Source organism: Garra rufa, chromosome 6 (genome assembly GCF_049309525.1).
Source record: "Garra rufa chromosome 6, GarRuf1.0, whole genome shotgun sequence".
NCBI classification, from domain to species: domain Eukaryota; kingdom Metazoa; phylum Chordata; class Actinopteri; order Cypriniformes; family Cyprinidae; genus Garra; species Garra rufa.
This window is the reverse complement of record NC_133366.1, coordinates 24,763,361-24,780,586: the sequence shown is the minus strand read 5'-3', so window position 1 is coordinate 24,780,586 and position 17,226 is coordinate 24,763,361. Positions and strand designations below refer to the sequence as shown.

At 40.1% G+C, this 17,226-nt stretch overlaps 1 protein-coding gene across 2 annotated transcripts in view; it reads left to right on the top strand.

Annotated features, from left to right (window-relative positions):
* Nucleotides 1-17,226, top strand: part of dhrsx (dehydrogenase/reductase (SDR family) X-linked) — an 83,504-nt gene that overhangs the window by 42,114 nt on the left and 24,164 nt on the right. For both annotated transcript variants that reach the window (XM_073842735.1, XM_073842734.1), the window contains exon 4: nucleotides 10,084-10,185. In XM_073842735.1, the coding sequence (XP_073698836.1) occupies nucleotides 10,084-10,185 (102 nt within the window). The remainder of the gene's footprint in view (nucleotides 1-10,083; nucleotides 10,186-17,226) is intronic.

The following is a 17,226-nucleotide window of genomic DNA, read 5'->3' as shown; positions in this document are numbered from 1 at the left end:
GGGTTCCTCTGCCAACTGCTCCGCCTCTGTCGGTCGGCCCCCTGGAGTCGGCGGTCCTTCCTCCACCATGGCTCCTCCCTCCGTCGGCTCCACCGTGGGCCGTCATCCTGGCTGTGATCTGGGTCCTGCTCTCCTGCTTCAGGTCCCTCCTGTTTTCTCCCTGGCTCCTCCCACCGTCGTCGCCCCCTTGGACTGTCGTTTCTGTCACTTGGACTTTTTTTTGGTCCCCCTCCTTCGGTTGCGTCCTCCACCGAAGCCCCCTCCCTCATGGACTCAAGGTTTCTGGTTTTCCACCCCTCTCTTCTTTTTTGTTTTTCTACGGCGCGAGGATGCGCCTATTCGGAGGGGGGTGTAATGTCACATTTCACGTCTGTTTTTGTCTCCCCCTGTCATTTTGCGAGCATTTGGTTTAGTCCTCGTTTGTGTCATCACCGTCACCTGTGTTAAATGATTAGTCACCATTTATAAGTCTGTCTGTTTCTTGAGTTTATTGTCGGTCCTTAATGTTGTCTGAAGTGTGTGAAGATCTCTGTTCCTACCTGTTCCTGCCTTGTTCCTCTTGAAGATTGATATTAAATATAGTTGTTTGTTTGAATATCATCTCGTCTCGTCCTGCACATCTCGTAACAATATGAAATCCAATGTATTATTTTCCAACTTCTGTATTTTCTTATTTGAATTTTTTTGGGATTGCATAATGATTTTATAAAAATTCTAATTATCAACAAGGACATCTAATTGTTTAAAATAAAAGTTCAACAATTTGCTTATTTAAATTTTAACAATAATCATGCTCTGTGAAAGGTTTTATATTTACAGAAATTCTTAATTTTCCTGCATTCTGTGTGGATTTGTGATTAAAATGAATCTATGATCTAAAATGGTGGTAATCAAATTAATAAATAGTATAATTTTATCAAATGAAATTTGACCAGTTCTTTTAATTTTTGGCAAAAAACTGCTACATAATAAAGATTAACTGTTTAAATAATATTAAATGTTACCAAAATTGTAGTAGTACTTTATTTAATTTATTTTATGTATTATTATTGTTGTTATAAGTACTTTGATAAGTACAGGTGCATCTGTAACTTATTTCAAAAACTGAAATTTTGATGATTAGCCCTTACAGCTCATGATCTCAAAATAATTCAAGTATCTCAAAATATTAGAATATTTACATTTGAGTTTCATTAAATGACCATCCCAACAGTATACATTCTGGGTATCTCTTGTTCTTTGAAACCACAATAATAGGGAAGACTGCTGAGTTGGCAGTGGTCCAGAAGACAATCATTGACACTCTCCACAAAGAGGGTAATCATGGAAGGTCATTACTAAAAGTTTACAGAGTGCTGTTTCAAAGCATATTAAATATAAAGTTGACTGGAAGAAATTAGGTAGGAAAAGGTGCACAAGCAACAGGGATGACCGCAAGCTTGAGAATACTGTCAAGCAAAGCCAATTCAAACACTTGAGAGAGCTTCACAAGGAGTGAACTGAAACCGGCGTCAGCACATTAATACACACCATGCTCAGACATCTTCAGGAAAAGGTCTACCAAGCCACTTCTGAAACAAACAACGTCAGAAGCATATTACCTGGGCTATGGAGAAAAATAACTGGATTGGTCTAAAGTCCTCTTTTCAAATAGAAGTAAATTTTGCATTTCATGGTCATGGTCCCAGAGTCTGCAGGGAGACTGGAGAGGCACAGAATTCAAGCTGCTTGAAATCTAGTGTGAAGTTTCTGAAGTCAATGATGATTTGGGGTGCTTTGACGTCTGCTGGTGTTGGTCCACTGTGTTTTATCAAGTCCAAAGTCAATGCAGTCGTCTACCAGGAGATTTTGGAGCACTTTAAGCTTCCATCTGCTGTCAAGATTTGTGGAGATGCTGATTTCCTTTTCCAGCTGGACTTCCAAGTGGTTTGTAAACCATGATAGTACTGTGCTTGATTGGCCAGCCAACATGCCTGACCTGAATCCCATATAGAATCTATGGGATATTTTCAAGAGAAAGGTGAGAAACAATCAATCCAACAATACTGATGAGCTGAAGGCTCAATAGTGCCTTTTGATTGCTTCCATGTCACCTCACTGATGCTGCAGTTTGTGCCAAAGGAGCCCCGATGAAGTATTGAGTGCATAAATGAGCATACTTTAAAGAATTTTTCTGTTTTGCAAATCCTTTTTTTTCCCCTAATATTCTGAGATACTGGATTTTTGACTTTCATGGGCTGTAAGCTCTAATCATAAAAATTAAAACATAAAAAAAATTGGAAATGTTTTACTTTACATATAATGAATCTAGAATATATGACAGTTTCAATTTTTGAAATAAGTAAAGAACAAAATAAAAAATAACTTTTTCATAGATATTCTAATTTTGAGATGCACCTGTATGTTTTACTACACACTGGTAATATATTTCTGTCATAATTTCATACTTATATTTTGGAAGTTTGGAGTGTAAAGAGCTTTGAGTTAATGTGTGTATCTGACAATAGTTTTATCTAATGAAATGGTAAAATGTTCATCATGTGAACTCTCAGGACAATAGACGGAACATTAAGACTAAATAGTATTCTTTTTTGCAGTTCAATATTCACAGACTTTTGATTTATTCATCCACATTTTGGCAAAGTATGCTCTGTGTAAAACATTAAAATTTTATGACTGGATATAAAGCAGTTTAATCCAACTCTTTTAAAGAGACAAAATCGCCTAATAAGATTTCATTAATACTTTTATTCATGTTTAAATACTGATCAATGCAAATACAAAACATCTCAGAATATAAAATACTGATACGATGCCAACGTTGTGCAGCTTTTGGCTGTAATTTTCAGTCGAAGAGCAACATGAGAAGCGATAAGTCTTCACTGCATGCTTTCCTGCCGATAAGAAGAGCAAATAAGAATGGAAAGATGCCTGTGAGCAAATATAACTTCCTAAAGACCCACGTCTTTGTTCTTCCCACTTTGCCCTGAGGTCTTTGAGGCTTTTAAGACCACAGCTACTGAAAGAGCTTACAAATGGCAGAGACAAGAAACACTAGATGTCATCCTGGTAGGAAGAAAACATGCTGACACTTGTCATGAAGCCGCAGCCACTGAAGGAGTTTCTCAGCGTGGATTTCATTTGATATCTGGGGTGTTTAGACTCTTTGTAGGGAAAATCTATGGTACGGCATTTGGTTTATACCTATGCTTATATCCATCGCCACCTATGAGCTTAGCTGTGGTCATCGTATTGTAATTTTTTTTTCGTAGTTGTGTTTTTCAAAGTTAGTCCAAAAATAGTCAGGCAGTCCAAAATAGTCCAAAATACTGTATGTATAAAACGATATGGATTCAAAAAAATATATGTTTGTCATTACATATTACACTGACTACGTTTACATGGACACCAGTAATCTAATTAATGACCTTATTCTGAATAAGACAATAATATGATTAAGCTGTTTACATGAGTTGCTTTTAGAATATTCCTTTCATGTTCCCGTTTTACATGTTATAGTACATAGATCGATTAATGACACACATCATTGCGTCCACACGCGACGCTATCAGTTCATCTTCCTTATAGACTTTTGGATGTTTGGGTTTTAATTTTACAAAAGCTTGAAGTGGCACTGGACATATGCAACAAATATTTTAGAATGTGTGAGTTAAAATTTGCCGTGGTCGCATTTGTGCGAGTGCGTGCTGTGCTGCTCCAAAGCGTCTGATCCATACAGCGAGCATTTCAGAGCCAGTCAGTTTTTAGGACAAAAAAAAAAAAAAAAAAAAAACACACGCAAGCACAGTCACCGAAAGCCAGTTTAGTTTTACTTTTTTTGTTTGTTTTCATTTTGAAAACCCTGTTATCTTTGCCATTTACCTCACATTACGCTTTGGAGGCTTTCTTTTATTATTTTTTTTATTAATTATTTTGATTGCTCAGTGTTTGCACGCCCTGTAATAAATTGTTTAGTCGGCATATAACAGCATGTGATGGAGTCCATGCCTCGTCTTATTAGTTTTTGTTAATAAATGCTATATAAGCTAGTTTTAATTTATTTTTGTTATGCTGTTTAATTAAAAATAACAAATCCATCTTTTAAGAATTTGTTTTAATCTTAAAATTGATAGGTGTAGCCTTATATATGCAAGCAAAACCAAGATCATGAATTCGATAGTAAAAGTAAAAAGCATCCTAAGACATTCCAATAGCGGAAATCCCGTTCACAAAATTAAAATAAATACTTACAAATTATACTAATGAAAAAGGGGGTTGAATGTTAAAAACGTTTCCATAAAACTAAAAATTATGATAACAAACTAGGCTATTTATCAGCAATGAGCATTGATTAAGCCCATGTTGTAGCAAAATATAAATAAATAAAAATGAAACCAAAGCGCAACCAACTGAGAGCGTTATGCCGCGTTCCAGACAACCCGTTACCCGTGTTTTTCCAAACTTCTACCCGTGAAAGTGCACTGGAACGGCACTCAAACCCGTGAATTCCCATACGTGAACTCGTACTACCTGTAGATCGACGACGTACTCCCAGTTCCGAGTTCTGACGTGACATAGCCCGAGAAACAACAATAAAGCCTCTAGGGGTGCGGTGTTCAGTGGCACACGGTGGAAAAATTGAGTTTAGGACAATATAACGTTGCAATCAAATTATTAATACTATAAAAATAATAAATGCTTGGCGTGACTTGCCTGGAACGCTACAAAGTCCTGAGTCGTGGTTTGAACACGTGATTTACGAGCTCAAAAACCTGCCTGGAACGCAGCATTAGTGTGTATCCTGTCACAGAATGTGGCGAAAAGTCCTACACAAGGGGAATAGTCTGATTAAGGTGTGTACATGTCTTCCATAATGCGACTAAAATAGGAATACTCCACCTGTCTTAATTCGATTTGTGTTTACTCCGATTATGACTTTAGTCGGATTAAATTAATCAAAAATCTCAGTTTACATGGTTGCTTCTTAATCAGAGTATTGTCTTAATCGCGTTAAAATCGGAATATTGTTGTCCATGTAAACGTACTCAGTAAGAGGCATACTATATAAGCCATATTATACAATATGTAAGATTTTTTGATCAAAATATTCAAAAACCACTAGATCAGTAGTATATATTTTGCTGACTTGTGTACTTGCATTATCCCAGATGTTTCAAAGAATGTTTAAATCCAGAGAAAAAAGACATTTTAACTACACTAAAAAAATCCATAAAATATACGGTAAAAAAATGGCAGCTGTGGTTGCCAGAATTATACCGTAAAAAATACGGTAGCAACGTTTTAGGTTTTACGGTTTTACAGATTTAACTTAAATTTACATTGAAATACCATAATTTTGTTAACTGATATAATGTTAATATACCAACCTTTTGAAGTGCTGAAATCTGTTTTGTACCTTTTGGCGCTTTTCCACTACACAGTAGTACCAGCTCGCCTCGGCTCGACTCGACTCGGCTCTGTTTGTTTTTCCACTGTGTAAAAGTTGTACATGTACCGGCTTCCAGGTACTTTTTTTCGTACCACCTCCGGCGAGGTTCCAAGCGAGCTGAGGCGATACTAAATGTGACGTGAAAACACAGCAGACTGCTGATTGGTCAGAGAGAATTGTCACTATTCACTGCGTCATCATTGCACGCGCCAGCAATAGTATCCAGAATAACCCACCATTTTTAGAAAGTTTGGCCAGAGATTGCGTGACATATCCAATCCATTACATATTATGGCAACTCGGAAGAATACGCCGTGGTCAAACGAGGAGGTGCAGACACCGGGTGTGTGTCGCGTAGAAGATTACGTCACGGCAGTTTCCTGCAGCGTCGCTATGACAAACCAGGTACTATTGTAGAGGTACAGGTACAACTTTTACACAGTGGAAAACCAAACAGAGCCGAGTCGAGTCGAGCCGAGCCGAGCCGAGTCGAGGCGAGCCGAGGCGAGCTGGTACTGTGTAGTGGAAAAGCGCCATTTGTAATACACTGAGAACCACCAAAAGCAGGTGGCACTATCATGGTAACACACATGAAACTGAAATAATGCAATCAACATTAATTTAACAACATTAGATGTAACATACAACCATAATGTGAAAAACTGATAAAATAATAAAATAAGAAGAAACATAGTTATTTCAACAAAAAAAAAAAAAACATCACATTTGAAATGTACCGCAGGGAATTCTGGAAATGTCAATTTACGGATATTCGCTGTAAATTTTATGTTTCTTTTTCACTTCCAAAAGCAGTATATTGCTGTAAAATTACAAGCAATGTCCAATACAATTTTTCACCGTAAATAGTAGGGGAACTTACCGTTAACCATTTTAGAGGTTTTTACTGTAGCATTTTTACAGTCTTTTACCATTAAATTTACTGTCATTTTTACAGTGTTGTGTAATGGACCGTGTCATTGCGACGCCTGCCAATGACGTCATACACCCTCGATTTTCTGTTTTTATTTGGTAGAAAACATGGAAACCCCAAAGACACTTTAATGTGTTATGCATTTTATTAGACTGGTGACAACCACACAGAGTAGCATTTATAACAGAACTTTCAACACACTCAAATGTATCTAGTATGATAAAACAGTTCTGCTTTTTCCTAAATACGCATGACCAGAAGAAGCGGAAGTGGATGACTGCGGCATAATAAAAGCTAATAAAGGCTCATCCTTCATTAGCAATCGCTCCAGTGTCCTCGTTTTGCTTCCATGACTTCATACTACGGTGTCCTTAATAAGTCTTTAATACATTAGCTCATCCATGGACATGATTTCTGCCCACGTCTAGTCAGATTGCAACAGCTGTAAGGATGAAGACTACAACTCCCATGATTCCACACTTAATCACTGTGTCATCAAACTTCTATGTTTGTTTTGAATATGCACTCTCCAGCAGCGAAAACGTACATATTGTGTCTTTAATAAACACGGATCTCTTTAATTTCAGTACTGTGTTAGAGTGGCAAAGCCAGTTCACATGGTCTGAAATGTTCTTTAAGTGGTGGCAAAATTTGAAACCTTTAGTTTGTAATTGGATATTTATTTGAAATTAGGTTCATACAACGAGACCAAAACAGATTCATTTAAACTATTTAGTTGTTTTTGTTGAGAAGGCTTGATTAATTAATGTAATGCAATTTCAGATGGAATTTAATTTATTTCATTGAATGTTTTTGCAAACTAATGAAATGATAATTGGATGATCTTGAGTGTAATAAGGAGCTAATTTGGGTAACAGTCGCTTAAAGACCATCACCACATTTTTACTAATTTTGCACACATCTGCTAGACAACCAAGGACCACATCTTACTCTTGGTGACTCTGTTTTGATAGCATAGTAAAGGTGAACGTTTTGTCATATTGACCTTGCCTCACCTCACTATTATGCAGGGAGGGGGAAAAAATGAACAAAATACCAGGATTTGCATAACATGACAACTAAAACTGATTGAAGCAATGATGTGCATATGACTGGAATATTTTAATGTAGTGTAATTTTCATAAGCTGAAAGCCCAAAGGGCTCATTGAGGTAAACACAACAGCATTTTGATTCACATTAGAGGAACTTGCAGATGCTGCAGTTTTAAAAGCTTGGCTTTGGGCTTATACAAAATGAAAAACCAAACAATGACTTTGTCATATCAAATTTCTACCCATAGCTGAACATGTTCTGACAAGCTCATCATCAATTCCGCTAAACATTTCATTTACGGAAACATCCTTGAAGTATCGTTGCTCTTTTATAGAGCCTCCTGTGTACATTTCTTGCCGTCCACCCCGGCAGGCGTGTAATGGTCTAATTCTCACTTGGGAGCCATTATTAGCTCAAAGGTTAGTCCCGTCAGACTGAATGAATGGTAAGCCTAATTAATGTTGATGGAGAACAAGAACAGGAAGGATGAGTGGGCAAAACTCCAGCTTCTGTTTCCACGATTGGGATTGTGACCCCCGTTAAAAAGAGATATAAAACCCATTATAGTTTAATTAGGTGTTAGAGACCAAGTTCCATAAATGGAGCAGATGTCAAATTTAAAGAACGTTTAATAGTGTTACATCAAAGAAACTGGACAGACTGATAGTTAATTTACAGTTTTCAAGATTATAAACTAGGGATGCACCGAATGTTCGGCAACCGAAATTATTCGGCCGGAAATAGCAGAAAAGCTCTTTCAGTGTTCGGAATAAGCGAAAAGGCTGAATAAATTATACCGAACAATGACGTGACGTGATCAAATAGAGGTGCGCACTAATGCAGCAAACATGTCGGCAGTGTGGACGCATTTAAAACTGTCCCAGAAAGATGCAAAAATCATTGTCTCATTGTCTCCGATGAGAAGGAAAAAGGGTTGGTTGTTGCTGGTTACTGTATGGTGACTGAAATCGCGAAATGGCCTTAAACCATTAGTAAATAAACTACAGAACGTTATGTTTTCTAATACACGCACAAATTGTGCGCAAGGAAATTGTGCAAGGAAAATCTGCGCTGAAACAGCTTATTGAGAATCATTCATAAATCTGCTGCTGTCAGCAAAAAGTAGTACTGAGGTCTTCTTGCGGGTTTGCGCCAAAATAAAAGTCAACATTCATAAATGTTAGACAAAAATAATGATAATCATTACAACAGTTCTATTAATACATTTATTATACCATTCTCCTTTGCTCAGCAAGGCTGCATTGTTTTGTACATTAAAAAACACATGCCTAATTCAAGAAGGGGGTCTTAAAAATGGGCAAAGAATATTATATTACTAACTTATTCATTTTAAGTTAAATTGTGCTTTGTTGGTAGGCTATAATGTCTACTAGAATGTTAAAAAATGTTCAGTGTTAAGTAAATATTTTAAAATTGTTGTTTTGTAATTGATTTTTTTGGTTTTTTGAAAAGCAAGACAAAACTGTAAAAAGCACATTTTGGCTATTTAATTTATGCAATGGTGAAAAAAAAGCCACGAAAAACCGTGTTTGGTAATCGGCCTTCGGCCCATTGTTTGCTTTTGTTCAGCTTCGGCTTTGCCAAGAATTTTCATTTTGGTGCATCCCTATTGTAAACATAAAATAGACCTAACATCACATTACGTTCTTAAGATGTACAGTATTGAGCTGTATTTTCAAGACTTTATTGATTTGCAGTTCAATAACATTAAAATTCAGCTTCACCTGGTAGGCATTATTGTTTTGTTGGTAGTTTCGTAAGTAATCTTCGAGCAATCATGGTGATTTTGTTGTGTGTCTTAAAAGAAGCGAAATCGTTGAAACACTGACAGGTTATTTGGGAAGATGGGAGAAATGTCCTTTTGACCTTACGTGAGTGTTAGCGAGTGGAATAATTTGCATGCTTTGAAATGAGACTAATTGGACGTGCGCTTTGATGTACAGACCAACAGAGTAAGGTTATTAAACGAAACAACCTCATGAGAAGGCTGGATGAATCAACAGACATTTAGCCTGCAACTACTTTTTAAAACCAAGCCCTGTAAAACAAGCTGACAAGCTGTGTTTACTTGTTTTGTTTGAGGAGGGCAAATGCTTTGACTATTATGAGCTGCTTATGAAAATATACTGTGCATTGTGCATTGTGGAATAATACTGTTGTTATATTGAATATACTTCATTGCTGTGATCATGCAAGTGTGTGAACCATTTTGTGTCCTGAAAAGACTTAGTAAAGGCCTCACATTATTGGATGATTCAGTATTATTGCTGTTCACATGGTTGTGTCGTCCTTGAGCAATTCATTGTGTGTGCTTACCACGGTTGTGTGCCATTCAGAATTGAATTGAGAATGTCTTGGAAATTCTTATTCAGGTCCTGATTTTGCATTGGTACCAAGCATGATGCAAAAGTGCAATTCAGATTTTAATGTAATGCAGTAGAATTGAAGTGAATTGAAGATAACAAAGCATCAAAAGAGATTTTTTTAACACGAAAAGCTAAATTTAAGGGTGATAAATCATGAGTTTTTGTTTTAAGCTTTATATTGTTGAATTGCATATTTAATTTTCAGCTTAATGTTCTTATAGGTGCTGCTTTAGTACTGATTTTGTAATCTCTTTGCTTTCAGTGGAGTTCATGTACCTGGATTTGGCCTCTTTGACATCTGTGCGGCATTTTGTCCAGAGATATAAAGCCAAAGGTTTGCCACTTCACGTCCTTGTCAATAATGGTATGTAAATTTCCTCATTTCCTCTGGCTTCTCTAAACAAAACGCATCATTAGGCCACTGCTGTCATATTTTCAGTGTCTAACATTAAGTTTATTTATTGAAAGCATTACTGTTGTCAGCAATAAATTAATACTGAAAATGCAGTACTATTTTTGGTCCAAATTATTTTCCCCATAAACATTTTAACATGTCACATACAGTTGGGGTCAAAAGTTTACATACACCTTGCAGAATCCGCAAAATGTTAATTATTTTACCAAAATAAGTGAGATTTTTTTTTTTAATTATTATTATTTACACAATGCATTAAGAACATGAATTTGAAGATCAGGGTAAATTCAACTTATTTTGTCTTCTGGGAGACATGCAACCGTCTTCTGTAGCTTCTGAAAGGCAGTACTAAATGAAAAAATATGATATTTAGGCAAAATTAAAAAATGTACACATCTTCATAATGTTCAAAAGTTTATACTCCTGGCTCTTAATGCATTGTTTTTCCTTCTGGCACATCAATGAGCGTTTGACCTTCTGTAATAGTTGCATATGAGTCCCTCAGTTGTCCTCAGTGTGAAAAGATGGATCTCAAAATCATACAGTCATTGTAGGAAAGGGTTCAAATACACAAAAATGCTGAAAAACCAAAGAATGTGTGGGACCTGAATGTGTAGTATGAACATTTATAATAAACATACATGAAACTGCAATGAACAAATAGTATCTTTTTACAATTAACTTTGATTAATACATGCTGGAAAATTGCTGTTTATTGTTATTTTGTGATACTTAATGCATTCATGTTAACAAATTAAACCTTACTGTGAAGTGTTAGCTATTTATCATTTTAAGAGCCGTACATCTTGTCTCTCAACCTGAAATCTCTTGCGTCCTCCTTAGCTCGCTCTGTTGGACATGTCTGGTCTGTGTCCTGAGGGCCTCAGGGGTTGTTTGTTTTAACTGAGTGACTTTTATTTAGAAGCCTGCCCCAGGGAATGTCTCAAAATGACAGGAGCAGTCACACACTGTCCTCTCCCTAACAGAGAGAATTAACAATTCACGCTCCCCTTTTCCCGTTTGTTCTCTGTGGCACACACCCCTCCCCTCCGATGCTGGTTGATGGGCAAACGCATTTGTGCCACCCCATTGAGGGTCTAATGATGCAGAAAGGTCAACGCTTGACCCCTCTAGTGCTCCGGCTGGACAGGACACTGCATGTGTCTGAGGGAGAGTCGGGGACATTGATTCTCTCTTCAGAGATCCTTCAATCATGGATCAATAACATTAGGATGCATTAGGTTTAAATTTCCAGTAGATACCATATCAAGATTGTGGTAAAATTTATGTTGATAAAGATGATATGCTCTGACCAGTTTTATGATTATTCTAACAGCTTATTAAACACAGCAGAAATAAACATTTAGCAAAGAAAAAAAACACTATCAAATGTAAACCAAAACTCAAAGATCTTTATGACAAACCTGCCAAAATTGAAGTTTAACTTGAAGAAATGATGACGGAAATATATTACTAAGGGGATAATGTACAGTCTTCCATCAGCCTGAAGGGGTTTATTCTGCAATAACAACTAGCTGGATTCACATTATCCCACTTAAAGGGATTGTTTACCCAAAAATAAAAATTCTGTCATTTATTACTCACCCTCATGTCGTTCCAAACCTGTAAGACATTCGTTCATTATTCGGAACACAAATAAGATATTTTAGATTAAAATTCGAGAGCTTTCTGACCTAGAATAGGCAGCAACGGTACTACAATGTTCGAGACCCATAAATGTAGTAAAGGCAATAAAATAATACTGAATAAAGGCCGGGACACACCAAGCGACTGTCAGCAACTGTCAGTGACCGTCTGTCGGGCTAGTTTTCGCAGTGTTCCACACCTCAGCTCTTGTTGGGCTCAGGTTGGTGGCAGTTTGCCATCACTGTGAGTGAGAACGTCTGGGCCGTCACTGAGAGTGAGAACTTTGATTGGATTTTCAGTTTAGCAAACAAGTCAGTGCACAAGAATTAAAGCAAAAGTGATGAAAACAAGCAGACAATTCAAGACGCCACAAACAGAAGACTAAGTTCTAAAGTTAGGTTAGCTTACCCAAGGATTCCAATACACAAATATTTTCAGAACAACGTGAGCCACTTAAAATGAAGAAAGTTATCAACGTACATGTTAGTTGGCAGTTGGCTATATTTTGTGCTCTGCATTTAAGCGCAGCTTTTTGGTCCAGACACAGATGATGCGAGGCGACACCACCATCAGTTTCTGTCGCCTCTAGCTTTTTGAAGTCGGTTTGGTGTGCAGCAGCCTTAAAGGTCTACTGAAGTGCTTTGAAACACACAGCATTATTCCATGAGTTGACATAATTTCAACTGAAACAGGAAGACAGTGTGGGACATATCAAACAGCCCCACCCCATTTTAAAATAGCCAGTAATGTTTTGTTTATTTCACAACCTGGACCAGAGCTTGGTAAAGCCACATTTGACAGCGTTTGATAGCCACAATCTCATCCATTTCACTATAAAATATAGCATTCAGTGTAAAATTCAAAAGGGTCCAATACGTTTTGTGGTCTGTGCTGACTTGCGCATATGATCCGCTCAATGCTGTTGTGTCTGAATTATTCCTCATTCCCTATAAAGTGCATTACATGCCATTTACCATAAAGAAAATACTAATTCTGTGAACACGTGACCAATTTCAGTCACAGCTTCAGCGTCTATTTATTGCCACGTGAAGGATGAGAGATGGGTCCAAATTTGCAGGGAAGGTGAATATTTATTAAATAAACAATAAACAAACAAACAAACAAACAAATAACAAACAAAACAAACCCAAGGCCAACACGGCACAACACGACTAGAATCCAATATCAGGAACACAGAGAACACACACAAAGACAATGCAGCCAGAATGAGTAGTGGGAAATGAGAGTTCTTATAGACCAGATAATAGTGAGCAGGTGTGAGTGTAATCAGTGCTAATGACAAGACAGGAGTGAACAATCAGGGAAGTGCAGTGCAAGGGGAACAGCGACCTCAGGTGGCTGAGGGAAGCCCCACAGCCCAGATCATGACAGTACCCCCTCTCTAGGGAACGGCTTCCAGACGTTCCCAAAACAAAAATTCTGGAGGGAGGAGGAATGGTGGAAGGTGCATCAGGGGGAGGGATGGCGGGCCAGGCCCGTGCAGCGGAGGAACGTGAGCGGACACCGCCGCCCGAGGAACATGAGCTGGCCTCGCCCCCAGTGGAATGTGAGCTGGCCTCGCCGCCAGAGGAACGTGAGCTGGCCTCGCCACCAGTGAAACGTCCGTGGGCACCGCAGTCAGAGGAACGTGAACTGGCCTCGCCGCCAGAGGAACGTGAGCTGGCCTCGCCACCAGTGGAACGTCAGCGGTCACCGCCGCGTCAGGAACAGAGAGCGCGGTCACCGCCGCGTCCGGAACAGAGAGAATGGTCACCGCCGCGTCCGGAACAGAGAGAGCGGTCACCGCCGCGTCCGGAACAGAGAGCGCGGTCACCGCCGCGTCCGGAACAGAGAGAGCGATCACCGCCGCGTCCGGAACAGAGAGCGCGGTCACCGCCGCGTCCGGAACAGAGAGAGCGGTCACCGCCGCGTACGGAACAGAGAGCGCGGTCACTGCCGCGTCAGGAACAGAGAGCGCGGTCACCGCCGCGTCCGGAACAGAGAGAGCGGTCACCGCCGCGTCAGGAACAGAGAGCGCGGTCACTGCCGCGTCCGGAACAGAGAGCGCGGTCACCGCCGCGCCAGGAACAGAGAGCGCGGTCACCGCCGCGTCCGGAACAGAGAGAACGGTCACCGCCGTGTCCGGAACAGAGAGCGCGGTCACTGCCGCGTCCGGAACAGAGAGCGCGGTCACCGCCGCGTCCGGAACAGAGAGAGCGGTCACCGCCGCGTCAGGAACAGAGAGCGCGGTCACCGCCGCGTCCGGAACAGAGAGAGCGGTCACCGCCGCGTACGGAACAGAGAGCGCGGTCACCGCCGCGTCAGGAACAGAGAGCGCGGTCACCGCCGCGTCCGGAACAGAGAGCGCGGTCACCGCCGCGCCAGGAACAGAGAGCGCGGTCACCGCCGCGTCAGGAACAGAGAGCGCGGTCACCGCCGCGTCCGGAACAGAGAGCGCGGTCACCGCCGCGTCCGGAACAGAGAGAACGGTCACCGGCGCGTCTGGAACAGAGAGAGCGATCACCGCCACGTCCGGAACAGAGAGCGCGGTCACCGCCGCGTCCGGAACAGAGAGGGGCCGCGTCCGGAACAGAGAGAACGGTCACCGCCGCGTCCGTAACAGAGAGCGCGGTCACCGCCGCGTCCGGAACAGAGAGAGCGGTCACCGCCGCGTCCGGAACAGAGAGCGCGGTCACCGCCGCGTCCGGAACAGAGAGCGCGGTCACCGCCGCGTCCGGAACAGAGAGCGCGGTCAGCGTCGCGTCAGGAACAGAGAGCGCGGTCACCGCCGCGCCAGGCAGAGAGCGATCGATCGCCACCGGTTTGTAGGTGTCCATCTCCGCCAGGCAAGCCTGTATATATTCAAAGCGAGCGGCCGACGCCGCCTCGAAGGACATCTCCCTCGGCTCGGGTCCGGCGTCGGACGCCCCTGGCTCGGGAACAGAAACAGCGGTCACCGCTGCGTCAGGAACAGAGACAGCGGTCGCCGCCGCTTCGGGAACAGAGATAGCGGTCGCCGCCGCATCAGGCAGAGAGTGATTGATCGCCACCGGTTTGTAGGTGTCCATCGCTGCCAGGCAAGCATATATATATTCGAAGCGAGCGGCCGACTCCTCGAAAAAATTCCTCCCCGCTGGACCCATTGTTGCTGGCTGCATTCTGTCACGTGAAGGATGAGAGATGGGTCCAAATTTGCAGGGAAGGTGAATATTTATTAAATAAACAATAAACAAACAAACAAACAAATAACAAACAAAACAAACCCAAGGCCAACACGGCACAACACGACTAGAATCCAATATCAGGAACACAGAGAACACACAAAGACAATGCAGCCAGAATGAGTAGTGGGAAATGAGAGTTCTTATAGACCAGATAATAGTGAGCAGGTGTGAGTGTAATCAGTGCTAATGACAAGACAGGAGTGAACAATCAGGGAAGTGCAGTGCAAGGGGAACAGCGACCTCAGGTGGCTGAGGGAAGTCCCACAGCCCAGATCATGACATTTATAGTGTAGTGGGCGGGACACTTCGGATTTTAGAGAGCATTTGATTGGATAGAACGTTTGATGAGAAGCTGAAGTGCAGGGTGATGTCATCAAAATCGTTGATCCGTATTGACGGAAGTTAGAGACTTTAAGTTTTGAATGCTTATATCTTCTAAATGCGAATTTTGTCGTTGTTTTGGAGCGTACTAGATTATAGATAACCTTAAGGCTAACATATTCATACTAAAAGCCAAAAATTTCATTTTTTCATCCTCAGAGCACACTTCCACAGTATATTCAGCATCTGGTTCATATTCGCGATCTCAACCATATTCTCAAAACTATTGTTTTCCATGATTTCAAAGTCAATATTTTGATTGCTGGCAACTTATTCACCACATCCACCATCAGATAACAGTGACATTTATATTTTATAGCATCCATAATTGCTCTGTAGTTAAGCGATTCCAACCAGCTCAATTTTTTCTTAATATAATATACTTTTGTTTTTTGTCTACGATAGTTATGTGTGAAACGTCATGTCATTATTTTAATTTATGCAATTTTATTGTGCAGAACTGACAAAAATAAAGTGTTATATTTTAATTTGATTACATTTATAAAATATTTAATAAATTGTTAAAGGAACACTCCACTTTTTTTTGGAAATTGGCTCATTCTCCAACTCCCCCCGAGTTAATAAGTTGAGTTTTACCGTTTTGAAATCCATTCAGCCGTTCTCCTGTTCTGGCGATATCACTTTTAGCATAGCTTAGCATAGATCATTGAATACTATTAGACCAATAGCATCGTGTGCAAAAGTGACCAACGAGTTGCGATATTTGTCCTATTTAAAACTTGATTCTTCTGTAGTTATATCGTGTACTAATACCGGCGGAAATATTAAAGATGCGATTTTCTAGGCCGATAAGATTAGGAACTAGGAACTACACTCCTATTCCGGTGTAATAATCAAGGAAGTTTGCTGCTGTAATTTGGCCAAAGCAGGCGAAGTAATATTACGCAGTGCCTGAAATTAGTACCCAGCTAGGTTAGCATTTGCACATGTGCTGCGTGATATTACTGCGCCTGCTTCGGCCATGTTAGGACAAATATCGAAACTCGTTGGTCATTTTTGAACGTGATGCTATTGGTCTAATAGGATTCAATGATCTATGCTAAGCTATGCTAAAAGTGATATCGCCAGAACAGGAGAACGGCTGAATGGATTTCAAAACGGTAAAACTCAACTTATTAACTCGGGGGGAGTTGGAGAATGAGTCTATTTCCAAAAAAAGTGGTGTGTTCCTTTAAAGTTTTATCAGTTCATTTCAGTAGACGCCACTTTTTGATTATAAATTTGTATTAAATAATAAAACAGAATCCAGAAAATTAAATTATTTTATGGAAGAATCAAATGGGTTTCATGGGGCTCTAAATTAGAAGGTATCTTACTCTATGCTTACATAATTTCTTGAAGCCAATCAAACATTTGGAAAGCATTTCCTTCTCCATTAATGTCAAATTAATATTGTGATAAATATCAATTTTGTCTGATACGGGAAGAAATATCATGATAATATTTTTGGCATATCTCCCAGCCCTACATTCCAGCATGAGTTTAATTAAAAAACATATTGTTTAATGTTCATTTAATATGCTGAGGACATTTTTGTTATCCTGATTACTGTTTTCTCCTGAAAACTGAGCTGTAATTCTGTTAAGAGCAAATTAATGATGAAACATGTTTTCAAGAGCAGAAGCTTATTCCTGCATGAATGCTGGCGTTCAGTCTCGGTCAGGGTTTTAAACCAGATTACATCCATTTAATATTTGGATCCACCAACTTTAATTAT